The following is a 26,876-nucleotide window of genomic DNA, read 5'->3' as shown; positions in this document are numbered from 1 at the left end:
GATTCTATTTATTTATTAAAAGAAAAAGGCATGTGTTAATGAATACGATTACAACTCTGCTTATCAATCTCTGTCAAAAGCAAGACCATTTTCTTTGGGTGACTGCCATATTTATTTCCCTCCACACATGTTTTTTAATAAAGAATGAGGTTCTTGTATGGTGTCCCTTAAGAGCTGTCAAATATTGCAACGAAACAGCAGACTTATGTACATTTATAGCACCATCTCATAAATCCCTTTGGCTAAGTTTATCTTCTGTAAGGAAGACACATATCAGTTTACAGTACAAGAAAGTTTAAATCCAAAGCCTAAAGGCCTCACACAATATATTGCTTTAAAATATTATACTATTTAAACATGTCCACTATTTCATTAATTAAAGAAAACACAGAGGGAGGAGAAAAAAAAAAAAAAAACAGAAATAACTGCCCCCTGTAACTCAGAGGTGACTGCATAGTGACAATGTAAAGGTAACTGCCTTGGCCTATGACACATCTGGACTTTCAATATTAAATGCTGCTTTATTCAGAGAAGAGTCAGTGACCCTTAACCTCTCTCATCAAAGGTTTTCATTTATAATAACTATTCTTACCAATTTTCTCCTCAATGCATGATCTTCAGACCAACTCTACAACATCCTGTCATCACTTTGTGCACTTACAAGGGGTTAATCACTAAATGGAAGGGTAGCTTCAAGCAGAGAACAAAAAGCCAAGATTGCTCAGCTTCTATCCCCCACTTTGCAACCAATTTATTCCACGGCCTGCAGTAAACCCATTCTCACTGTGAAGGTGCATGCATCTAGAAAAACCAAGGTACCACCCTAAAGTGGTAATTGCAAGTTTAATATTCAGAAAACCATCTTTTTTTTTTTCCAAATAAAAGACAATAAGCTATTGATTTAAAATACTTCCAAAACAAAACATAGAACTGACTGATGAATCTCAATTGTTCACAGATCACAAACTGTTTACAATTAAGTTTCTATATTTTGCTAGACAGTTTTCTCTCATTTGTAGCACCTAAGTTACTTCAGTATTTCCATTTATTACAAAGTATTTCCTAACCACTCCAGGAAATAAGCAGATCTGTTTTTGATAAACAAATGCATTAGAATTAAAGACTGGACTACTAAAACTACTTCCTAATTTCACTTAGAACGTGTGAGAAAAACCCAACACACAAACAAAACAATACGCATAGTAGCAACACGTTTTCTCCATTAGCAAAGGAAAAATTATTCATATATACAACTGAAGAGGGGATATTAAAAATGTTCTGTGTAAGCCACTTCTCAGGAGTCTACTTTTTACTTATTCTACAAATATGGCAACCCTTATTTTACAAAAATCTGGGCCTCAGATAATTCTAAGGATCAAATTTAATGCATATGTAGCTGGGATTTACAAGTGCGTCATTTTGTAATTTCTCTTTGAAGATGAGTCTTACCCATCTTAACTTGCCAAGTTTCGTATATTTCACATCTTGTAAACTCAGTTTGGTTGGTTAAAAAAAAAAAAAAGTATGAAGTAATGCGCTGTGCACTCAAAAGGATTAAAATTTGGCATGACTAAAGTGAACAGCAGCTAACAATCTTCTAAAGCATTTCACACTGAAAAGTTCATCCGACCTTAAAAAAATGAACTTGTAAGCAAAACCCATTGCTGCGAGGCCCATAGGGAAGGACTGCAAAACTAGAATCCTTCAACAGACAACAGCATAGTTCCCTGCAACTTTTAAAAAAATCTGGTGTGCATGAGTGCTTTGCAGAAATGAGCCTATATCTGCTAAAGACAAGCACTAACATAGCTCCAGAAATGATCAACATCAGTACAAGACAAATGTAGAAAGACATCACATCTTAATTGATCTCTACTCCTCTGAATTGCAAAGTCTCACAATTCTCATAGCATCAGCAACCAAGACATAAATGTGTGCAGAAAGTTTCCTCCAAACTATGATGTACAATTCTTTATAAGTGCCAGCCACACTTGGACCAAAAAACACTTGAAATCAAGCTAAAACAAAATTCACATCAGTTCCTGGAGTTCAGAATTCCTTAGGTGACAACAGGAGAGAAAAAGCTGAGAACTCATGTTGAAATCTATGCCCCGCACATCCTTTGAATTCCATTATTTTTTACATATAAAACTGTTGCCACGTTTCTTTTCATAGAGAAAAGCAAGCCACAAGTCTTCCCAGGAATATTTCTGGGTTTCACATTCTCTGAACAACAGAGAAAGAAAACACAATGCTTATCTCACTTGCTGTGCCTGTGTTGTGCCAAAGCAGAATGCAATATGGAGATTGTTTACCCAGAGTGAGGATGTTTTGTCTCCTTGGCCTATTAGGGCCAAGAGTGTGTGTGTGTTGGACCGTCACAAGACGGTCAGGGAGAGTCAGGAGATGAGGGCAGCTCTGTGCAGTTGTGTGCAGAGTGAGTGCATGGTAGATTCAGTTTAGACACAATGTATGTAATATAGTATAATAAAGTAATTAATTAGCCTTCTTATAGGATGGAGTCAGATGCATCATTCTCTCTCCCTCTCCAACGTCGCGACGCCTTGCTTCAATATAAAATATGTATCTTTGCCATAAAGTCATGGTCAGAATGACAGCTGTTCACTAAACATAGCATAAAACAGGGCTAACAACCCTCAAAAAGCATGTGGAAGGGTAATGCTCCACTCAGCGCCAGACATGATAATGTCTACCATGTAAATGACAGCTGCTTGGAAACTGAAGCATAACCCTATAAGGAAGGAGGCAAGAAAAAAAAAGACAGTAAGCCAAGTGCTGGAACCTCTGCAATCGTCTTGTCACTCATGGAGAACTGCTGCTGGTCATTAGACACATCACAGATGAAGCCACAGCTCTACAAATGCTAAGTAAGTATGTCCTATTTTTAAGAAAAAGGCAAGAAGCTTAAAAAAACCCCCAACAAAATACCACTGAAGAAACAATAGGAAAAAAATAGAAAAAAAATCCCTAACTGCTGGTTTCTTCAACAGCAAAGTTGAAGAGAATTACAGAATGATAGAACATAAGGATTTGGACGGCACCCACAAGGATCACTGAAGTCCAACTCCTGACCCTGCACAGGACCATCCCCAAGAGTCGCACCCTGTGCCTGAGAGCACTATCCAACACTTCTTGCACTCTGTCAGGCTGGTGCTGTCACCATTTCCCTGGGGAACCTGTTCCAGTGCACAACCACCCTCTGGATGAGAAACCTTTTCCTAATATCCAACATAAACCTCCCCTGACACAACTTCAGGGCATTCCCTCAAGTCCTGTCATCACAGAGCAGAGATCAGTGCCTGCCCCTCCTCTTCCTCTCACGAGGAAGTTGCAGACTGCAATGAGCTCTCCCCTCAGTCTCCCCTTCCCCAGGCTGAACAGATCAAGTAACCTCAGCTGCTCCACATAATGCTTCTCCTCAAGGCCCTTCACCACCTTTGTTACCCTCCTTTGGACACTTTCTAATGGATTAATATTTTTCTCATATTGTGGTGCCCAAAACTGCACACAGCGTTCACTTAAGGACATTCGATATTGCAGATAAGCAGCATTTTACTTTGGGAAAATCTCAAGTAATGTTTTTCAGCACTCTAAATCAAGATGGGGGAACAAAAATACAAAGGGTAAGAGATAAGAAAGTACTTTTTGACAGGTATGTTTTCAAAAACCAAAACAGGAAAATGCTAACATCATATTGACAACAACTTCTTACAGCACATTTTTAGCTGCTGATTGCGATTTTAAAAATAATAAAGAAAGCTATTATTTCTGTTAATAAATGAGCTGCTATTATTAAGAATTTAAAGTCACTTTACTAACTATGAAAACCCATTAACCATACAAGTCTCTTGATTGTCTAGCTTCTAACTATGCTTTTTAACTGTGCAATTTTTTTAACAAATCCTTCTGGTTAAAATCATCTTAAACCTCTTCCTATTTCCTCAAAGAAAAAGAATTATGTGTACTCCAAAGAACTTACCTAAAATAACTTGAAGCATATCCAAAAAGAAGGCATTTTTGCACAAAATAACTTTTTAATATCATGTTTTATGGAGCAAATGTCTTTGAAATAGAAAGTAATTTGCATTTTCACCACAAGAGACAACATATACCATGAAATGTACTTTGATATCCTCCTTGAGATCCATTACATTGCTCAATAGTGAGCAATACGCAAAGAATTGTAATTAAGTTTATTACAAACATGGAACACTATAAATGTTTAGCAGTCTGATCACAAGACTTGACTTTCAAGATTATTTACTATGTTTATATAACCAATCAGTAGGATTTCATTCAGTTCCAAATATATTTGAACCATGGATCTTTATGAAGTTCTTCCATAGCATTATGGCAATTGTGTAACAGCTATATAGTCTGAAGTATATAATATATATTCAGATGGGACAATCATATACCACACAACACTCTTACAAAGCCTTCAACAAAATGAGCTGACATTCTAACCTCACTTTTTTAAACCTTATTTTGAAAGGAAGAAATCAGGAAGCATTTAAGACAATCTTTTTGACCACTGGGTGCCACTCTTGTTCTGTGTACAATAAACTGCCTGACATTAACACAGTCTTCTCAGTCTTCTTGGTTTTTAACTCAGCTTTAAACAACCCTGTTTCTTCTAAACTGAGAGGAGAAGGTGGAAAAACTTTTACAAAAATTTTTATTAAGCACTCCTTTTCAAAATGTTTTATTATTTCTTCCAGCCCCAAGAATGCAATTCTGAAAGACATCTATTGCACAAAGACCCTTATGACATATGAAGGATTTCCTTTATGGTGAGGTTATAGAATATTCCATCCATGTTATGTCTAGATCATCCCACTCAATGGAAAAGATATCTACTGCAACCGTGTGGCCCTGTATGGATATTGCCGTTAACAGCATCATACTGAGTTTACAATACCACAAGTCTAAGGCTTGCCCTGTCTGAGCTTTTTCTGACCTGCTTGCAGTCTTTTTTTTTTTTTAACTTGCTGCTGGTTTAACAGCAATTTTTCCAACTGGCCAGGTGTCTATAGCTAACTTGGTTTACTTCTGTTTATCTTTGTATGGCACAACTATAGTTTTAAATACGTAGATGTAACAAGAAATTATTCTATGATATTATGATTAACACCATGATGCAATAGCTACAAATACAGGCTGGTATAAGACATCTCAAGAGTGGAAATGCAGGATGTGGCACACAAAAGCACACCCATCAGATGACATTCTCAGATCAGACTGCTAATATTTCATCTATACTATCAATTCTTGTCTAAATATTTAAGGTGACTTTCATCCTTGTCCATAAAATTCTGAGTGTAACACTATCCTGTGCACTTTATTTGCTAACTCACAAAATCCATATCAAACATCATTACACATATATGTATATTACAGCCCTATGATTTACTACTAGTCCTTAGATTTCATAAATGGGAACCTGAGGTACATACTAAGAAGGGTTCATAGAAATTAATATTACATGATGGAAATATATACTCATCAGTTCAGCTGAGAAAATAGGGAGCTCAGAAGAAGGCTGTGGTGAACTTTATAATCCCATTATCTATCCCCTCAACCTTTAAAATTGCACAGACATCATTATATTGTAGCCCCAATGGACTGCAGCTGCAGAATCAAATAATAGAACAAAGAATTCTCTGAAATCATGTAAGAAGTTTGGCTGATCAAAGACGCATTAAATTACTTACGCTTTCAGGTTACCATTGTAATAATGTTATCGTGATGCCTCCTATCCTTATTAAATAGAGACTTTCATGTCATGTAATTTCTTTAATTTCTATTTCAAACAATGCAACTAAAACCCATTTTTCCACTACTGTCTTTTACTTCAACAGATATCCTTTCCAGGTTACTTCACTGGTCTGCTCTACCAGCTGTTTTGGCAACCAAGGAAAATGTCCTAAATATTCGCACCCTATGCACGGCACTACCAGAATCAAAAAATACCTGTATTCAGGTCTTGTAGGGTGATCATCCCTTGCCCATCTGTATCCTGATTCATCCTGCAAAACACACACAAAAAAACTGCATGACATGTACCTCAATGTCAGATGTCAAGTACAGTTAGTTGCCAAATGATACTTAATCACTGTAAAACCAAAGCATTTCATGAACTAAAAAAATATTAATCCTTGCAACAAATATCTTCTCAATTTATTCACTGTATTCATTTACTTTTTATTTTCTTCCTCTGTCAATATTGAAGACAGCAACTTTGCAATGCTATACCAAACACAAACTACAGAAGTTTCCAAAGCATATATATATATGCTCTGACTTAAAGAACACTTTCATCTTCAAAATATAAATTACCATCAACACCTTGAAATTACAGAATTTCAAACAGCTGGGTTGCAGGGGGCAACAATAATGACCTTTCCAGTATTTCAATTACCTACTAATCAAGTCTTATAACTTGTATATATAACTTATATAAATATATAAGTCATATAACTTATATAAATAAACATGATAAACATGAGAGAAGAATCACCTTATGTACACCTCGGTGTGGAGGGCCACTTCTTCGGTCGTGGGCAAAACTACGACCCTCGTTATAGCTTCTGTAATCAGCGTGACCGTAATCGTCATAGCGACTGTAATTCCCGTCCCCGGGTCTCTCAAGCAGTGGTGGTTTCTTGGGCACAATGTTTACTATTCTGTGGTAATCACCCTAAACCACAAAACAAACAAAACCACACTGCTTTTAACAGCTGAAAATCCATAATGCATAAACAAAAGCAGAACCAAGTTACTTCTAAATATGGGACTTAAAAGAGGAAATTGCACAGAGAAACAGCAAACATTAAAAATCATGCCAGTCTGACAGTGGAATAACTTATTAAATCTAACTGGACACTACTCATATTTAATCCTTAGGCATTACATGTTTAATTACAGAAGGAAATTTTTAAACATTATTTAACTGTAATTATTTAATATTATATTTAATTGTCTTTTGAGAATTCACAAGCAGTAGCACCAGCTACTTTCTGAGCATTGGTTAGCTACACGTATTTCTCAGATTTTTACATTATCTTTAGAATGCAACAAAGCAAGTTACACCTGTAGTGCCTACAAAAAAAGACAGTCCATTTGAAAATACTAACAATTTTCCTTATGTCTATAACATCCTCCATACTGCAGAGACTGTATTTAAGATAGACCTTGCTTCATAGCCTGAATAAACACACACTGAATACAATGCAGTAGGTGATCTGAAGAGTCAAGTGACAAAATTTTAACACTCTTGGTTTTTCTTTTAGTGCAAGTTTTAAGCAGCTTTTTGCTAGAACACAAATTTAATTTATTTCCTTCAAATAGCATGTCATATACCATTTGTCAACTAAAGAAATTCTTTGTTTATTAAGTACAAATTGCACAGCTGCAAAAGATGCAAATTCAATTTTACTAGAACTAAGTTTTATATAAATCAACCACAAATAAAAAGGGAATGAAAACATGAATGCAAGATTTTGTATTTTAAATCTTCTTCCTTTAGCAAAACATTTTTTTAGTGGTCCTTAAACAAAAGCTACTAATGCAGAGACTTGAGTTAGAACGCACAATTTGGTGGGGAGGGGGGGGAAAGACACTCAAGCTTTTTTAACAGTAAGATGTCACAATCTAATGCACTGATAGTTTCTGCAGAAAAATACATTGCATTCACAAACTGCTAAATATTGTCATGCAAAAAAAAAAAAGAGTTAGATCTGATTTCAGAGACCATCAACAAACAGACCAGAGGGCAATCTAAAGCCAGCCTACAGCCATACAGGTGCAAAGTGGAGACTACAGACACAGTCATACACAGCCACAATGCTTGATCTACTCTTACCTCATCGAACATCCTCCACATGTAATTTTTTTTTTGTTTGGTGTCTTACAAAGATGGGCTGTGCAGCTTAAATAAATCTGCTCTCTGCTTTAACCTCACCCAGAAGACCCCAGCACATAACTACACCAACACACAGAAGAACAGTTACATCAAAACTCGATGAGTATCCTACTCACACAATTACATCAAGTGCTTGCAATTTCACATTCTTTAACATAACTGTGTTTCTGCTACAATCTATACTTGGCATACAATTAGGACCCAGTTTAGATCAGGACACATCTCTTGCTTTCTTCAAAAAAAAGATTCTTAATTCTGTATCATTGGCTCATCTCATTTCCAACCTACTAACCTAGCAGCAAACACTAAGCATATTAACACATTGAACAAATTAATTCCATTTCACTTGTCTAATCAAAATTAAGTTAAAGTTCTACATGTGGACACAAATACAATAGCACAGGCCTACAGGACAGAAAGTGCCTTCCAACTATCTTGAATCTGCAGAGCTGTATGAGAAGGAACTCCATATCCATCTTTCAGTATGGCAGAGAGACACCATATCTTGGTTTGCCCAGCTACTGGGGGTGTTGTTTTGGTACAGATGGGTAATATGAATTCTGATGAGTGTACTCTGCTACTCCCTTCAACCCCAGTTCCAAACACATGTAATATAAAGCTAGCATTGAACTATCTAGTTAACACTTGCATCAAAATGAGTGCATCACATCTTTTAGACTACAAATTTTCATAATGCCTAATCACACATTGTTCCCTGTACAGCCTGAAAGATCACGGGAATTTAGAAATGTCAACGATGCAATGGTTAAATTAAATTGGCAACGTGTTAGTCAAACGACTGAAAAAACATCTGTGAAAATACATTCTGCCTTTCCCCTTGTCCTATCTTGATAAGCATTTTGGAGAAGGAGGTAGCTAAACATCCTGTGAAAATCAATCCGATTTCCAGCTTGCTGAAAATGAAGAAATGTTACTGTTGCCTGTCACAGTAACAAAAATGTCACAGAACAGCCAACCACTAAAAAACTACTCAAGAAAGAAGCCTATGTAATTAGTTACATAGAGTAACCACAAGTCTCCAAAGAGATAAGCTGAAAACAAAACAGAGGGAACCCAGAAGATGCACTAAATCAGCTATGGTATTATTTCAACATTAGCCATAAGTAAAAGGGAAGTCAGATAAGAGGAACTGGTGCCTGACATTTTATTTTGCCAAAAGCACATTACACAGGATGTAAATAGAAGTATCAAAAAGTATTCTTAAAATTCTATTTACAGGGTAATACCTCCAAAGATAAAGCTACAACCTGTTTTATTTATTGTTTGAGACTTCAGACAAGGGAGAAAAAAAAATTGCCCAAGTCTGTGGGACAGAGAATTCCTAAAAGCATTCTGAAGTTATTCTATAGCACTGCATTCTATAGCTTCTGCATTTGCTTTTATAAGCATACCATATGTACATACATACATAACACACCACAAAATACTCTGTATCTACAAAGCAGATTTCTGTTGCCACTCTCCTTGTCAAGTGTTTCCTTTGCAGAACTCCAAAGCACAACTTTAGCAAAGATGTACTTTTAACACTTGTTAAAAACTTCTTCTCCTGTACTTTAAACATTATAAAAAAACTTTGTTGGTGACAAGAACAATCATGAATGAAGTTCCTTTACCATGTCAAGTTACTTAAAAGAAATATTAACATATGGAAAAATATAACATTAGTATGGCCTCTTGTTTCCCAGAAGTCATTAAAAATCCTGTGCTTAATAACACGAAGAATTACAGCAAAAAATCAGTTTACTAAAATACAAATATTCTAAAACACTTCCAACAGTTTTGAAAATTAAAAAAAAAGAAACCAATAATTAATTCAGTAGGCAGCCTATTATTTCTGTGTGGATACATGTACCAGATTGCTGACTTCAAAGAACAGGGGAAAAAATGAACTTGGGATATACTAGGAAGTTACACAGGTACATAAATCCAACCCCTATGGTACAGGTGATTGTATAAAGGTACAGTATAATGGTATAATGCTACAGATACAATGCTTACTACACACTTACATCACCATGAATCCTTGGAGGGAGACGTTCTCTTGGAACTCTTTCATAGTCGTATCGCCCTTCAGACCACATCTCATCTCTTCGATAGGCCACTTAAGACAATGAAAACACAATTAGTGAAAACCAGACTCATTATGAGTAGACAAAAGGACAGTGAGCAGAAAAACAAAGGTTCCAGGATTTCTCCCAATACAATGCATTATGCACAAGCCCTGTACATAGACTTTTTATTATTAGCCCGTTAAAATGGAATAATATGGAAAGCATGCCATGTACTTGGAGCAAAAATAACTCGCAGTATGGAAAAGAACATGGAACTGGAAATTAGTCCAGTACAATCAGTAAAATTACAGGACTTAGAGATACTATAAACCACTCATATTTCAATAGAGTGACACATATGAAACATTCATACTGCAAATACTAGATGTACAGACAAATGCATACACACATTCAGCAATTTTAATAGTGTTCTGCTAAAAATACTGGAACTAAGAAAAGTAACTCAACACCTATTTATCAGATTAAATAATTTCTACTTTTTAATAAAATACATAATAACTTGGAATTAATTCATCAACTCAACTGTCTGGAAAGAGATCAAAATACAGCACTTAACTTCTTAGTACAAAGCCCCACATTTTGATTACATGCATACAATACATTCTTCACATGCAGGTACTTTCTGTTTTAAATTGGGAGCCAACAGAACAAAAAAATACCTCTTTTCAGAGGAAAGTGACTTTAGAAGCAGAGTTAGTCATTAAAGACAGGTGGAAATAAATCATCACCCTAAGAGATTCTAGTCATGCTGTGCTAGACAACACAGACTTGAGGAGTTCAAACCTTTCTGCTGATTGTAAAGGTGACAAATTATCTACTATGCAACACTGAAAGTAGATATGCAACTGCTAGAATTATGTTTTTCATTCACAGTAGTAGCTCTAACTGTTAAAAACAGTCAATACAGAAAAGTAACAGCAGGTCATGCTCAGAAGGAGAAATACATAATGTTACCTACTTGCACAAAGTAAAAACACTTTACTGGAAATAGACTTCTGAGGCTATACAAAATTATTGATTAATAGAGATGCTAAGAATCAACATAAAAGAGTTTATTAACTGTAAAGAGAGGTAGCAGTAATTCTGATATACACTTTTGCAAAATATAACCAACACTCACGTACTTACTTTTCTGTCAGTTTTAGCAACTCTGTTTCTGAAGATCCATTCACCTACCTACAAAAAAAGAACAGAGGTTAGCAAAAAATACAAATCTATTCATCATAAGCATATGTTTTTCTGTTAAGCAAACCAGACGTACAATCTAAATGTTTTAACTGCCTGTACCCTGCAATCTGTCTTTGTAAAGAAAAATAAGATTCATCATAAGATGCATGTGATGCATGTGACAAGTTAATTAAAAGCTTGATCTAAAAAAGACTTTTCTTTGGTAAAAAAGAGTGAATAAAGAAGCTCTTCCCTCAACTACAAGATGCATCTATGTTCATAGATTTTGACCCTAGCATTGGTTCAAATGAACCAGATTATCTTCTTATAGTCCCATTTTATAACAGACTTGACCTTAAGTTTGTTCTACAATCAAGACACAGAACTAGTCTGATGTAGCTACAGGTTAGGAATCAAAAGCTGACTAAGCGAACCAGCTAATCCTAGTTTTGGTAAGGACAATAGTGAGAGAATCCACTGTCCCTGCCCTCTCCAGTAAGCTCCACATAAGATTTACTAATTCTGAAACCACTGCTCATATTGTTGCATTGGATGGTCAGGTACATCATCAGAAGCACCTTCCTGGCACCTTCACAGTAACTGCCTCAACTTTTTTTTTTTATTTTGTACTTCACTGACCTTTTCTAGAGCCTTAAAAATGCACACCAGGGCTATATGTGTATGAACAGCTCTTAGGCCAACCCCATGCCCTCCTTCCCACATTAGCAGAAGGATGCTCTATCTGCTCTTAGCTGTCCCCACTGTCCTCTTTTCTTTGTGCTCAGAACAGTACTTGAACATTTCTGTGTTTTTATGTACCAGGAGGGACAGAATTAGCTACAGCAAGACAAAATCATTATGCTGAAAAAGCATGCTCGGCCCTAAAACACTTCACTGCCGGTCCCTCATGCCCAGCCCTTACCACTCCTTGTGTCTATACTTTCCCACAGCTGGGAAGCACCTGGAGTGCCCACAGCACCCACTCCCTCCCCTGCTCATCCACAGCCCACCCACCTCTCACACAAACAGAGATTTAGGTACTTGATGGCAACCCTCAGTTTTTTAGACAAACAGCAAAATACCAGAAGCTGAATTCAGAGGAGGTTTTCAAGTGGGCTGCTTTTTTCTCCATTTGTACAAATACAGTAGTATCTGTCCTTTTGCCTGCAGAACTTATTGAAACTGCTAACTGAACACAATGTTCAAAAAGCAACGCATCTCAGATAAGTACTACTGAGGCTGAGGGCAAACTTACACTTCATGCTGCTTTATCAGTCAAACCACCTCCAACATCCCAACACACGTCACTGGCAGCAGGCACCAACACTCACATACACACCCCATTATTTTATCAGGAAGCAAGGCTGATAAAAACATTCCCTTTTTTTATCACTGCCAGACCTCACTGAAATGAGCAAGAATTAAGACCAGCATTTCAACAAAAACACAAGCTGGGAAAACGTAGAGATACACGATCACAAAAGACAATTGACTGACAAAAAATATGCACTGGACAACAAGCAACTATGCAGGTGGAAGAAAAATCTCATCTGCATTTAGAGGAATGAAATGAAGAAAGTTAATCAGGCAGAATCAACCATCAAATACATTGATTTAAATGCTGGTACAGTAAACAAGTAGAAGACCAATTTTATACAGAAGACAAAAAAGACAAATTTTAGCTGGGAACAATGAGATAAAATAAGGATCTATTTGAAAATACCAAAACAAAAAAATGCTTGAATGGAAGAAAATGCAATTCCCAGCATCTTGAGCACCTTTTATCTGTTTCTATAGAAAAAGAAAACAATCCATTTCTTAACTGATGTGATCTGACGCAGCTATAATAACAACCATGGACAGTTTAAACTCTTAGGATCAATATCAGAAGATTCCATTAACAAAGACTCAAGAGCTCAAATCTCAAATATGTTATGCTGTATTGAGATTCATCTGTTCTCTCAGTAGGAGCAAAGTTGTTGTAAAGGAAAGAATGAGAAAAACCTGGTTTCACACCAAATACTATGACTCATCCTGATTAACTATTTTCTATTAGCATATACAACAAAAAAAAAAAAAAACAGTTGATGTTTATTATGATATATAATCACTTGCTATATTAATTTAAACAATCTTCCTATTGTTGATCAGAGGTGACTATTTTACCTAAAGCAAAGTCTTCTCTCAAATAAACACTTTCTGTAAGTGCAGAGATCATTCTATGAACACAACACAAGCTGCTCTACTGTAGCCAGCCACCAAGAATGGCTTTACTCCAATTAGCACTATGTTTTGGTCTATGCTAATACAGGTTTTTCCATCAGGCAGACTACACAGGTCTCTTAAGATTTTTTGCATCCTCCTGATGCATTTGCAAAAGCACTCAAAATGTTTGAAACATTTGTACACAATTCTTGTCTGTTTCCACTTACTTGAGACATCAATTTTCATCAAGTCTACAAGTATCCGCTTTTCCAGGATTTGTAATTTTTTAGCATGTGCTATCATCCTTCTGCAGAATCTACATTTTTGTTTTCAACACTTACAGCTTCCTAATCCAGATGGCTACATCTTGCCAGATGTGAACAAAGCAAATGCAGAGACAGGCAGCTGGAGTGCCTCCCATGCCACTGGGATATATCTGGTTTTATAATGTTACTTTGATAAACAGCAGAGACTGACAAATGTGAGCCAATTTTGTCTATTGTCTCTACTTTGGAGAGCTCTCAAAAAAGCTCAAATGCTTTTGTACAAGATGCTGGAGAGATGTAACTTATTGGCAAAATCACTATAAAACCTGCAATGATTCCTGCTGTGAGAATATAAAGACAGAAAATATTGTTATATCTTCCAACAATTAGACTCTGTATTTGATAATCTTCAAAGACTTCCCAGTATCTCTTACCTAGACAGAAGGCAAGGCAGATAAAAATGGGTTTGGAGGAGAAAGTTACTTTCTCATCTTCCCCTCACACTCGGGACAGGTAGAACACACTGAATAGACACAGTCCTACTGGAAAAATTAAAAAGCACAAGTGTGAGACCAAAGGGAAAAATCCAACACACCAGGAAATAAAATAACATGGGAGAGGCACTAAGAAAAACCAGAGATTTAAAGAAAATCTGTCTCTGCCTAATAGTAAATATTAGGCTGTAAGAATTTCAAAAGCATTTAGGAGTATGACTGCAACAAGTCTAGGGATATTCACCTAGATACCAAGAGGTTTTCTTCCAACCTTCCTCAACCCATTCACAATGATTTTGACTTAAAACAGCATGTGTAAACTGAAAATAATTAATAACAGCAGCAGCATTCCAATGAGGATTGACAATCCCACCACTTCCACTTCCTTACTACATTGTTCTAATATGTCACTGGGACAAGAGCAATGGAAGCAAAGCATTGGGGGCTACATTAATAGAATGACTGATATAGTAGCACTTATGTTTGCCTGACCACCTGCAGTTACCGACCTGCCTATCATCAGTGCCAGTGCCATGAAAAGCATATTCTACCAGGCTCTGATGTGACTGCTCCACCAGCAATGTCATTGTAAACAACTGCATGGATCACCACTGCTCCTGTGGCTTTCCATCCTGCAGCACAAACACTCTGACAACAAAATATGGCAGCTTTCCATACTGCTGCCATAATCAGTCAAAACCACAATGCTTTCAAAAATTACTATTGAAAGTGCCAACCAACCCATAGCACTTCACCCAGGGCAAATCACTGTATCAAACTGTCCTCACTGGCTGGGCGGGTTTCCACATTTTTTTGTTATTTCTGACCATTCCCTTGAAGTCACAGACAAAGAATTTATAGACTATCCTTGAAAACCCTAATGGAGGGGAAAGAGCCTACTTAAGGCATATGAGTGAGAATAAAGAACCATGAGGAGCAGACTTGAGATGCTTAAATACTAGTAAGGACTTAAAATATTACAGCATACCCTGTTGTTACACTAATCACATAGATTTATTCTGAAAGACTTATTCTAGTACTTATTAGGAAATTAGCTGAGTGACACACTCATGTCTTATTTACCCCTCTGGAAACAATAAGGGTAGTGATACTGCACCAACACACCCGCCACACCATCAATGCAAGTGTTTACAATGGGACTTATATAGCCTCCAAACACTCTTTATGAATTATTGTTTAAATCTACTCTCAGATGTATGTACAAGGAGGACGAGCCTTCCCTTCAGAACAAATATACAAATTAAACTGAGAATCCAAGTCTTCTGCCCCATAAGGGTTTTAAAGAGGACTAAATGAAGAGGCTCACAAGCCGTGTCGGGCGCTAACCCAGCAGCCGCCTGCCCAGCGGAGCCCGTCCTTCCCGCCGCCGCGTTCCAGCCGCCTCGCGGGCAGTGGGGCTCTCGGAGCCCCCGCCGCCTCGGGCTGCCCGGGCGCAGGGAGGGCCGCGCTCCCCCGGCCATTCCTCGAGGCTGCCGCTTCCCAGGGCGGGCGCTCCGCGACACCCGAGCACGTGCTCGCAGAGGACGCAGGAAGGCGGTCCCGGGGCGCCCCGCAGAAGCCGAGTGCGTCCCACCGCAGCCGCGGGCCGGAGGCTCGGCTCCAGCCCCGCATGTTCCGCGGAGGAAGGCGGCCGGCGGCCGCCATCGACCCCTCTCCCGGCCCCGCCGCTCACCCGTTTCCCGCTCCCGCAGCGCGGCAGTTCCGCGGCAGCCCCGCCCGTGCGCCGCCGCTTCCGGCGCTCACCGAGCCGTCGGCGGAAAGCCCCGCCCGCCGTCGCGGAGCCGCCGTCCATTGGCCGCAGCCGCGCCGGGAGCTGCGCGTCGGCGGAAGCGCGACGGGCCGGGGCGGCGGTGGCTGAGGAGGAGCCGTGTGTGCCGGGCTCTCCCGTCCCGCCGGGACCGCACCCGCGCCTCTCCGGGCCGCGTCGCACGATGGGCTCCCGTACGGGCTGAGCCCCGCCGTGACGGGTACGCCGGGCGGGGGCACCGCGGGTGTCGCGAACGCTCCTTCACAGCTCGCTGGCTTCGGGCCTTTGGGAATAGCAAGGGACGGAGTAAGCGGCTGGTCGGGGCCGCGCTGTGATGTTTTGGCCGAGGGTGTTAATACGGTGTGTGGAAGATCCTGAGCAGTCTGTGGTTCTGTTGCTTTAATGTCGCTTTGCTGGCGCTGAACTCTGGAATAGATTCCGTGTCTGGTGATTTGAGGAGGAAGGGCCGTCACGGAGTGAGTTACCCAGATCTGCCCCTCCTGGGTGAAGCTCTGGGTGAGACCAGGTGCGATTGAACCAAGCAGCTCTTCTCCCATCTTGGCTGTGCTGAGAATCCCTTTAAAAAGAGACTGTCGGAAAAGCTTTTATGGGCTTTCCCTTTGGAGCGTGGGGGAAATGGTAGCATAGAAATTATGAACCTCTGAGGGCCCTGGGTCTCTCCAAAGTGGAGGCAAAAGAAGACAGCCCAGGCCTCCAGAGCACTCCTTCCTTCTGTAGGTATTGCACATTTGTTGTCGAGTAAAACACTTGCTGCTGTATCATCTTAATTCACAATAAAGTCTCAGTGAATGCCGATTAGTACTGGGGATGAAAATGGAATCATATCATTATATCTGTCTGGGACAAAGTTCTGCTATTTTGGCCAGGGTCGATGTGACACCTATATGTAATCTGGAAAAGGAACATATATAAATTATATGTGTTTGATAGATAATCCAGGCTGGTGGTCTGGTTGCCCAGTCTTACTGTCCCTAAGCTTTTGTAGTTAGATCAGTACGTAGAAGTGTTTTGGTTCAAACCCAGATCCATTTTATGTTCCTCTTTGAGCAGCAATCTTGAGCAGATTGTATTTTTTCTTTGCTGATAGTGCTATCCTTATTTACCAACTCTTGATCCTGTTTAATATTTGCTTGACACTATTTAAGTGAGTATGAGATAAACAGATTATTCTCTTACAGCTTGTTCCATGCCCCTTGTGCAGGGCAGAATTGTAGCAAGTAGTTGATGCCCTTGTCAGGCACCAGGGAGAACATGGGTTTGGTTTCGTCCTTTACCAGACACTCAATTATTAGCCTGAGCCAAGCTCCTGCCACAACTAATGATTTGTTGATTTGGGTCTAAACTCTGTTGACACTATTAAATCAGGAAGAAAATACTGTGTTTTGAGGATCAAGATAGAAACACTCTAATTGGCCTGAGTGGGAGTGTCTTGAGACACTTGCTCACAAACCATTTGTACATACTTCAGTTGATTAAATCATAGATGTGACATTGCTGCACTGCACTTAAAAACAAACATACAAGTTTGTGCTTTTAAGTTGAAATACCAAAGTTATGAAAGTATAAGTAGATTTAGGCTCCACTTGATGATTCGGAGGCATCTGAACTGTTTTAGTGGTGTCCTCATGTGTTCTGGGATAGAGTAGGAAAGCCAATTACTGCAATTAATCATTGTCTTTCTGTGATATCCCCAATACTAATGACAGATGCTGCATTAAGCATATTGGATTGAAGCAAAACATATTCATGTACCTGATCTATTTTTCAGGAGACTTAATCATTGCTGACAGATGGCTCTTGTCAAAAAATGGCTTCTTTTAGTTCAAGTTGTTAGAAAAGACAAAAAAGATTGAATTCAAGAAGACATTGTAATGAGACATAACTCTATTGTCAAAGTTAGTATGTGAAAGTGATAAATGAAGAAGGCATTAATATAACAGAGAGGCCATTACATTAATGGGAATTGTGTGCAATTCTACAGAGGTATTGTAAAGGCTTTTAGCCAGTGCTTTAAAGTTAAGTAATGAAGGTAATACCTTGAAGATCAAGAAAGCCCCAGAAAAGCATCCAGGATAAAATAGAAATTTTGATTTCTTGAAAAGCTCTCGCAGGATATAGCCTTGAAGCCAGGCTGTACCTGACTTTCAGTTGAGTCTCCTGCAGCAAGAAAAAAAGCTGAGATGTTGTTTTTTGGTTCATTTGGAGATTTTTGTGAGGGAAGAGGATTTTTTTTTTTTCTTGTCAGCTGAGCAGAGAGACTGGTAATTGTGGAGAAATAATTTGATGAAAATCTTAAACTAATACTGGATATTTCTATGAAGTTAGAAAATTCCTGAAGTAGCAGGACTCTCAGCCTTGTAATGATGAGCCTCCAGATGACATGTCTTTTCTGGGGACTTAGCTTAAAGCTGGAACAGGCATTTTTTTACTCCTCCAACTAGAATACTTTGTTATAATAAATGGTGATAACCATACAGTTGCTGTACTCCCTCTTGTATTAAAGTTGTGTCTGTATAGTGGGTCAGTCATTAAAAATAAGCAGTACTTGCACAACAGTCCTAAACAATACAAATTGCTAAGAATATTTGGGCAGCTAAAGCAGCAAAACTGTTAAGCCCAAGTTTGTCCAGGGGAGTAGAAACAACGTTCAACCTCAGCTGTCTGGCAGCCAGTGCTGTCAGGGTACAACACTTTGAGCTACTGGAAAAAGCAGTGTGCAGCTGAAAATGGTGATTCTGTAGGCTGCTTTCATTAATAATTTCCTAACAACTGTGCTGCTAGGCCAGTAGTAATCTCCACATGATGTGTCACCTTCTCTGTGCAGGTTTGCACTGTGGCATTGTGGAATATGCAGGCTGACTGCTCTCCAGTCATGCTGTTCTCCCTGGTGCCTGCCCATTAAAATGGGAGCTGCTTTGGCCTGCTGTTGCAAGGTGCTCCAGCTTCTCTTACCTTCTAGGCAGAGTGAAATTGTTGTATTCAGATACCTGAGGTTCACCTCCAGTGTTTTCTTGTCCACTGCTGCAATGTATTAGCACTGGCAATGTAGCATAGTGCAGTGTTGAGCTTGCTCTTCCCGAATCCTTCTATCCGCTGTACCTCTGGATAACTGCACTTCAGTTATCCATTCACGTGGCATGTTGCCAAGTCAGTCTGGTTAGGCTTGTCAAGGATACTAATGCCAAGCAGAAAGGAATTTGGGATAATGAACCCAGTCTGCCTAACACCAGATGCAATGTATGGCCTTTATTGCAAATTTATTCTGTTTTCATTTGCTTAACCTTTGTGTTGCCATTTTTGCTCATGCCAAAAAAGTCTCTGAACATGAAAAACCTCAAAATTGAATCACTCGGAAACTGCCACTCAAATGAATTGTGATACAGTAAGCATGTCAGGAAAGAGAAGCAAAGCACTTGGATAATCAGTGTCTACTGGGAAAATCAGGCCTTCACATAACTAAATCATGAAATGCCAGAAAGTATCAGCCGGATTAAAGTGTGATATTAGTTACTTTTGTTGGCACTTGGCCAAGCAATCTGTTCAGACTGGCTACCCAAGAAGTCCCCTAAGAAACTGTAATATGGCAGATGCTGATTTTAATACTTTAGGGTTTTTATCCCTTCATCAGCTTTTGTCTGCATTTTTAAAATGAGGCGGTCTTGCTGAAGCAGTGGCTTGATCCTCAGTTGGGAATTGGCTAGAGGTGCCAGGAAGCAGTAATAAGGCTGTAGGAAAATGGACAAAGAGGTAGAAATTGGACTGTGTAGGGAGTGGGTTTGCTGTACTATTTGGTGTGGCCTTTCATAAGGGGTATGTTTTGATCTTAAGTTTTACTCACTTAGCTCTTGGTCTGAACCATGGCTACAGAATGGATCAAAGAGAATGTTTTGCACAGACTTTACATGACTAAAAATCTTGGGAAATGTCCAAATGTGAAGAAAAACATTAGCTTGTAATTTTCAAGTTAGTTCAGTTACTCTTCACCTAGTATTAGATGGTATATATGGGTTATAACAGTATTTTTAATTGATTAATTGTTTCCAGACATATTCAGTTTCAAGAGCATAGAAAAGATTGGAAATTAAAATGGAAAGATTGGAAATTTTCCTGCTTCCTACCAGGAGAAATCTGCCTAGTCAGAAGGAGGAAGGGGAGTGCTTCTACAGAGATGCTGCTCTATGGTCAGCTTTGGACACTTGCAGTTGTAGAGGAGTGCAGAAACTTGAGCAATAGTTCAGAGAGGAAATGAAAGCATGCCACTCTAGCATCATGCTACATTGACTTAAAAATGTATTTATCTCCCTCCTCATAATAATTAGGACTCTGCTTTAGGGAAATATTTTTTTCCCCTCTTAACCAATTGTATTTTATTGTATGTTGAACGCAGTGAACTGATACTTGCATAAAGAATCAGGTCATGCTGGTACTGGTACAAAGGTCAGTAATTTGACACATTATCCATAATGTTTAATAAATGGACATTGCTTGTTTCTTTTGGCCCCAACTTTTCTAATTGCACAGATCAGCAGAGGATTATTGTAATTCACTAACTTGCCAGTTTTTTCTTTACTACAAATCGACTCACATAGAACAAAAATATATTTGGATCCAGGAGAGGAGGAAGGAATGTATGTCTTCTGTAGTCCATGAAGGCAAACACTAATTTTCATGTAAAATGATGCAAAGGAAATGAAAGCTATGCTCTCCTGCAACTTTATCATGGCTGTCTGAGCTAGGCTTGAAATAAAATTGGAAGTCTTGAAACTATTTTTATAATTGATTTCTTAGTTCAATACAGTTTAACTCTTCTCTCTTTTTCCTTTTATCAGAAAAATGAGTGGTGGGTTGGCACCAAGCAAAAGCACAGTGTATGTGTCCAATTTACCCTTCGCTTTGACTAACAATGATCTGTACAGGGTAAGTTTTAAGAGATGCATTGTTTCGATTAAACTTGTTGACAACAATTTTGACTGTAAAATCAATACTGATATATCAGTTTGTCATGATAAATTTATTGCTAGTGAAATGAAATTGTCTGTTGTTAAATCTTTTAATTTTGTTTTATATTTCAGATATTTTCAAAGTATGGGAAAGTTGTCAAGTAAGTGACCTGATATAGCCTTCTATTTTTGTATCTCTCATTTTAAATATTTTATGTCTTTCCTTCACTTGAAAGTCTTGAGCTTTTTGTAATTAAAGTATGAATGTGGAACTGTATTGAAGTTCTGTTCATTTTTAATAAAGTATAAATTTAATTTAAAAACTGCAAGTTCTTGCAGTTACATACATAATACAAGAATATTTGTGTTTGGGACGAGTTTTGCGAACCATTTCTTAAGAGCAAGTTGTTACATACCCTCAATCCTTTCTCTGAAATAGTTGAAACAGTGTTCTTCTAGTATTATTCCCCTTTCCTTCACCACTGTGGGGCACAGTGGGTAAATGTGAAAGTGGGAGTTTCTTATGTGAACTAGATGTCACTGTTCCCACAACTGCAGTGTAAGTTCTCTGGGATTCTAGAGGAGCTTTTTATTGTGACCACTTAGTATTTTACCTAAAGCTAGATGTAAGTATGTCGGGTATTCATGAACAGTATGTGTGAATATCTGCCTCTGTGTTCAAATGCTAGAAAGAAGTGCCACAGTAAGGAACTGACTAGTTTGTTTCTTTTTTTTTAATTGGTCAGAATGAGGAGACTCAAGTCTTCAGTTTTTAATCCTAAACCAGCAAGTATCTTGTCTAATTTCTAGAGCTCTTGCAATAACCTGTGAGATACAGAGTTTCAAAGTTTGTGAAGTCTCAGAAGTGTGTTTCAGGTGACAAATACCCGGAAAAGCAAATCTATCCTGACTGTTATGACTTCAGCTGAGTTTGTTCAGTAAGAAATAAGACCTTCTATGGCTCCGAGAAGTTCCTCACTTTTTAAAGATTTGTCACAGTTGATTCTTTCTATTCTTGTGTTATTAACTGGCATGTTCAATATCCTGATTAGAAGCATGACAGTCATACCAGGTTTCCACTGGAATTCTTCAAAGAGTAGCTTGGCAGAAAAATTAATACAATCGTTTTAAAGTCAGTTTTATTGACACTTGAACTTAATGCATGGATTTGGACATATCCTGTGCAAGAGGCTTTGGTAGTAAACCTGTTCAAACTTTTTGTGCATGTATTTGGGGAAATTTGAGCTTTCTTTACTGTGTTTTTATTTCATAAACTTTTTACCATGTGGGTCATCCATTACTTACACAGGCTGTATGGTAGGCCTTCTGTATTGAGCTGGGGTTTCGTTTTTTTGGTTACTTCTTATAATTTTGGCTTGCCCCGTGGCTGAACCTTGTTCTGCCTATGGTGGACATAGGGAGGAGTGTATTCCCTACTTTTTTGCCTGTACTTTGACTTTTATGTACATGCAGCCTGACATTCTGGTTCTCACTTCTGGGTTGTTGTTTTGTTAGGTTTTTTTCAGGACTAAATATAATTGACATTAAGACTGAAAGAATTGAGGCTGTGTGCGTTCCAGCCATACACACACCCAGGCCCTGTCTTGTAAATTTTTATCTTCAGGTTTTGTTTTACTATTTCTAGATTTTTATGAACTCCTCAATGTGCTATTGAAGCTGTTGATTTCAGTGTTAGACTGAAGATTTAACTTTGTATGTCATGTAAAATAACACATGCATATATGATCTTTGGATTTCAGTTGGAGGTATTTGTAGAACAGTATTGCATATAGGTAGTGTTTCTTGTAGTGAACCTGTTTAGCTGATTAGTCCTACACAAACATAGATTTCTCTGTCTGGAGGCAGTTCACACTGTGCTTTTCATCAATAATACCAATGGTAAAATTACTCATGAATTTTCCTTTCACCTCCAGTATATCTAGTTCCCTCCAGTTAGGTTGCTTGTAAATCTAAAGATTATGTTCTCTGTTCTTCAAGTCACCCAAGGGAATTAAGAGTGATACTGATCCTAGAAAGACGCACATGCTTTTTAAAAATCATCTCCACTCTACCTCTAAATACATGACGAGGTTAACTGCTCCTTTGAATTTCTGTTTAATGAGTTAAATTTATTGTTAAATATACTTTAACTCTTTTGCTGTGTAACAAAGGTAAGATCCACCTGAGATCTTTAAGGAAAAAATATCTCTGAAGTAATTTTAATGTGGTTCACTAAGATCAATAATGTGGTTATATGTTTCCAGAGTTACCATTATGAAAGACAAAGACACCAGAAAGAGCAAAGGAGTTGCCTTTATTTTGTTTTTGGATAAAGAATCTGCGCAAAACTGTTCTCGGGCACTTAATAACAAACAGGTAAGTTGTGGAAAGTTTTTATGGCAGGAGGGTTGGGCTTCCAGTCCCAAAACATTTACCTTTTCTTTCCAATTTTCTGTAGTTGTTTGGAAGAGTAATAAAAGCAAGTATTGCCATTGATAATGGAAGAGCAGCAGAATTCATTCGCAGGCGTAACTACTTTGATAAGTCTAAGTGTTACGAATGTGGGGTGAGTAAAACAAAAATGCAGAGAAATGCACAAAGATTGTGCGTTGAGATAACAATAATTGAAATAATACTAAATAGTAGCAGTAATAGTACATGGTAATGAAAGTAACAAAGAGAAAAAAACCCAAGAAAGATAAGTGATGCACATGAAAACTATTATAATGACAACCTCCTATTCTTTGCTTCAAAGTACCTGCTTTTGCTATATCTTTGGAAGGTCGTGATTTAGCTGGCAGTAAAATAAATACAGGAAACAACTGTTTTATACAGAAGTGAGTTTTAAGTTTCAATTAATTCCTGACTTTTCTTGAACATAGTAATGTAGGACGATGATATTTGGACAGTATTTAATGTCCAATACAAACTTGATTTATATTCATAACACTTCTTACAGCAAAAATGTCACCTCACTCCTGTGTCTTAAATTGTTAATTCTGAGGTTTCTATCTTGTTTTGAATATAAACCATGTGTAGTGCATTCAGTTATTGTAACACACAAAAAAGTCTACCATGCTTGTAGCTTGTTCTCAGTTTGCAGTTAAACATGCATATCACCACTAATCTCTACATTTCCGTGGCAAGCCTAGAGAAGAGTTTGTCTTCTGTGTGCTAATTCAGCATTCCATTTATCTTACTAATTGCTCCCATTTTTTCCCCCATGAACTTCCCTCATGATACGTTTTAACGTATTGTTGTTTGTAATAGCTTCTGTTAAGCAATATTTCTTTTTCTCCAAGGAAGCAGGACACTTAAGTTATGCTTGTCCTAAAAATATGCTGGGGGAGCGGGAACCACCAAAAAAAAAAGAAAAGAAGAAGAGAAAGAAAATAGTGGAACCAGAAGAAATGTATGTATATTGAGTTACAGGTTACTACTTTTTTTAGGAAGCTTTTTCATACTAAACACTTAAATTAAAGATCTATATTTTTTTTTCTCTTTCCCTGCACAATGAAGTGAGGAGGAAGAAGAAAGTGAAGAGGAAGGTGAAGACCCTGCTCTAGATAGCCTCAGCCAAGCCATAGCTGTTCAGGTACGAAATTGAAGCATGGCATATTTATTATAATTTTTTTAATTCAACTCCCTTTGTTAGCTGCTTTTTGGAAGCTCTGATATACATGCATAGGCCTGTCTGCTCTATAGCACTTAGTGGGCTCTGGTTTGGTAGCAGAAGTTGGTAACTATACTTGGCTTCTTTACGTTGCTGGCATGTTCAGTGGAATTTTGTTTGAATTTCTTGCTCTTTCACTATTGTTCTATTTGTGTGTTGCAGCCTTTTTTTTCCTTGAAGCTCCTTTGGTATTTTCTTGTATCATCTCTGCTGTGATGCTCTGCTAGGTTTTTCCCACAAATGCCTCTCTACTTTGTTGTCTGAGGAGACAAAAAGCCAGTCATGTCTAAGTGACCAGACACATTCTCTGTCCTCACTGGAATGTCCTTGAACATTTATTACTGGGGCACTTCCTTTGCCTAATACAGACCATCACATTCTCTAATAGACCTCATGTCCCAAAACATACTGAATGCAAATTTTTTTTTATGTAGCTAGCTTATCTAACATCTGTATTACTGTCTTTATTACTTCTTTATCTCTACACCCTTTTGCTTCATGAAACAGAACAAGCCTGACCTGATATTCAAATTTCTTGGCTCCCTGGGCAACATTGTTGCCTGTGTGCCTGTCCCCAAAAAAACCCTCAAGAGTTAATAACTTTGTTCTGAATGTGACTGTAATGAGTGCAGGACTTTTACATGATGTAATCAAAAAAGGTGATTCACATATTTTTGCATATTCACAATGTTCTTCTCTTTCCCCAAAAACTTCACAATTGGAAATAAAACCTATAAAGCCAGGAAACATTCTCATTTCTATTGATGCCTCACTATCACCATCCAAAGATTTTTAACTGGTTAAAATAGGAAACTTCTATTTAAACTATTAGTTGAATAACTTTCAGTAATAATCCCCCAAAGGCACTCATTATGTGAATGAATGACTGCAATGGACAATAGATTGAAGACTTATTAGCAGAACAAAGCTGATTCAATAACATCAGTTTAAAACATGAGGCATTTTTTGCTTTAGATCTCAGCTAAAGAGATCTGCTTAGATTTTTCACTTTAGATCTCTCTATATTTTTGGAAGTTTGCCATGGGCAAAATTCCTCTTTTTGAGAATACAGGATGGTCCAGGCGGCTGCTGTGGTGTAGAAAACAGCTTATATGTGAGAACTACTTTCAGAAATGTTTCCTAGTGCTTTGATCACACAGTTTATCTGGAAATAAACCCTTGTAATTCTTTAACTTATCTAAGAATTCAGTGTATATTAAGAATTAGCATTGTTATTTGTAGTGCACCTTAATTTTTATTAATCCCAGCTAATACTTCTCTTTTCTTCATTATAGCAAGCCAAAATTGAGGAAGAACAACAAAGATGGACACAGACTGCAGGGGAATCTTCAATTTCAGATGATTCAAGACGTCCACGGATTAAGAAAAGTGCTTATTTCAGTGATGAGGAAGAACTTAGTGACTGAAATAATACTGTTCTAAATGCACATATAAGATATATATAGTGTACATTTGTAAAGTGCTACAAAGTAATCTGTAATACAGGTTTGTTTTGGTGTTGAAGACATTTAAAATCATAGGGTTTTTTTATTCTGTCCCCTGATTCTTCCATCTTTTTATATCTGTGTCTCAAAACTTTACCTCTCAAGGCAACTTTTTAAGAAAATGGTGTAATTATACATGTAAATCCAGAAAAGTATCTGTGAGAATGCGTCTTGCAGTTAGTGTCTAGAACCAAGTCCCAGCAGTGAAATGTTTCATGAGAGAATTTCCCAAGCCTTTTTTCCTAAGAGGAGTTCCTCTTAGGATGACTGTTAACACCACTGATGCTTTATGTATTGGTCTGTTTGGAAGCAGTGCTTTAGTAGTATTTCAGTAGATTATGAAACTTGTATTAGTTCCTCTGCATAGGGTTGAATTTCAGCTTTAGGCATTGTCTTTTTACTCTTCATGCAGTACTATAATAAATTATTGTTACATCAACACTGTTTCTCCTGACTGCAGTTTGAGTGCCTAACAGTAATTAGGGTTATCCACAGAGTCTTAAATACACTTGGATCTAACCTGCATCACGTCTGAACCTGTTGGCAAAATCCAAAAGGCATAGTTTCCTACATCCCTAAAAAACAGCTTTCATGTGTACTTGGAACCATCATGGTCTCTTAGCAAAGTGTGTTGCCACATATTTTGCACATAAGCTTTTCAGACTTTCTGTGTCCTTAGATCTCTCTAGGATGCTAGGCATGTTGTCCTGTAGCTGGGATCGTTCCCAAAACCACAGACACATGGTGGTAGTGGTACCCATTTTATATTGGTGTGTAGTCTAAAGTCTTCACTTTTAGG

General features: G+C 38.0%; 2 protein-coding genes across 3 annotated transcripts in view; one reads left to right on the top strand and one right to left on the bottom strand.

The window, feature by feature from the left end:
• Positions 1-15,941, bottom strand: part of PPHLN1 (periphilin 1) — a 63,544-nt gene extending 47,603 nt beyond the window's left edge. Inside the window, 5 exon segments of the mRNA XM_041465642.1 lie at positions 5,995-6,050; positions 6,542-6,721; positions 9,976-10,067; positions 11,167-11,213; positions 15,864-15,941. Of these exon segments, the coding sequence (XP_041321576.1) occupies positions 5,995-6,050; positions 6,542-6,721; positions 9,976-10,067; position 11,167 (329 nt within the window). The 5' untranslated portion in view covers positions 11,168-11,213; positions 15,864-15,941.
• Positions 15,942-16,001: 60 nt separating this feature from the next.
• Positions 16,002-26,516, top strand: ZCRB1 (zinc finger CCHC-type and RNA binding motif containing 1). Of its 2 annotated transcripts, none has more exons than XM_041465683.1 (8): positions 16,002-16,158; positions 20,789-20,876; positions 21,032-21,060; positions 23,164-23,275; positions 23,358-23,465; positions 24,202-24,311; positions 24,419-24,494; positions 25,868-26,516. In XM_041465683.1, exons 2-8 carry the CDS (start codon positions 20,793-20,795, stop codon positions 25,997-25,999), a joined length of 651 nt encoding a protein of 216 aa, XP_041321617.1. In that variant the 5' UTR covers positions 16,002-16,158; positions 20,789-20,792; the 3' UTR covers positions 26,000-26,516. The 2 variants fall into 2 exon arrangements, with proteins under 2 accessions (XP_041321617.1, XP_041321616.1); XM_041465682.1 differs by lacking the exon at positions 16,002-16,158 and adding an exon at positions 16,171-16,298.
• Positions 26,517-26,876: the final 360 nt, after the last annotated feature.

This window comes from Pyrgilauda ruficollis, unplaced genomic scaffold (assembly GCF_017590135.1).
Source record: "Pyrgilauda ruficollis isolate IOZ18807 unplaced genomic scaffold, ASM1759013v1 scaffold19, whole genome shotgun sequence".
NCBI lineage: Eukaryota > Metazoa > Chordata > Aves > Passeriformes > Passeridae > Pyrgilauda > Pyrgilauda ruficollis.
This window is presented reverse-complemented; position numbering and strand designations above follow the sequence as displayed.

What these genes read in the sequence shown, in the direction of transcription:
- ZCRB1 (XM_041465682.1), top strand. Translation starts at nt 16,273, where the DNA reads ATGTTTTGGCCGAGGGTGTTAATACG. An exon ending in ATAGTGGAACCAGAAGAAAT is followed by an intron (nt 24,312 to 24,418) that starts GTATGTATATTG and finishes TGCACAATGAAG; the next exon opens with TGAGGAGGAAGAAGAAAGTG. An exon ending in GCCAAGCCATAGCTGTTCAG is followed by an intron (nt 24,495 to 25,867) that starts GTACGAAATTGA and finishes TCTTCATTATAG; the next exon opens with CAAGCCAAAATTGAGGAAGA.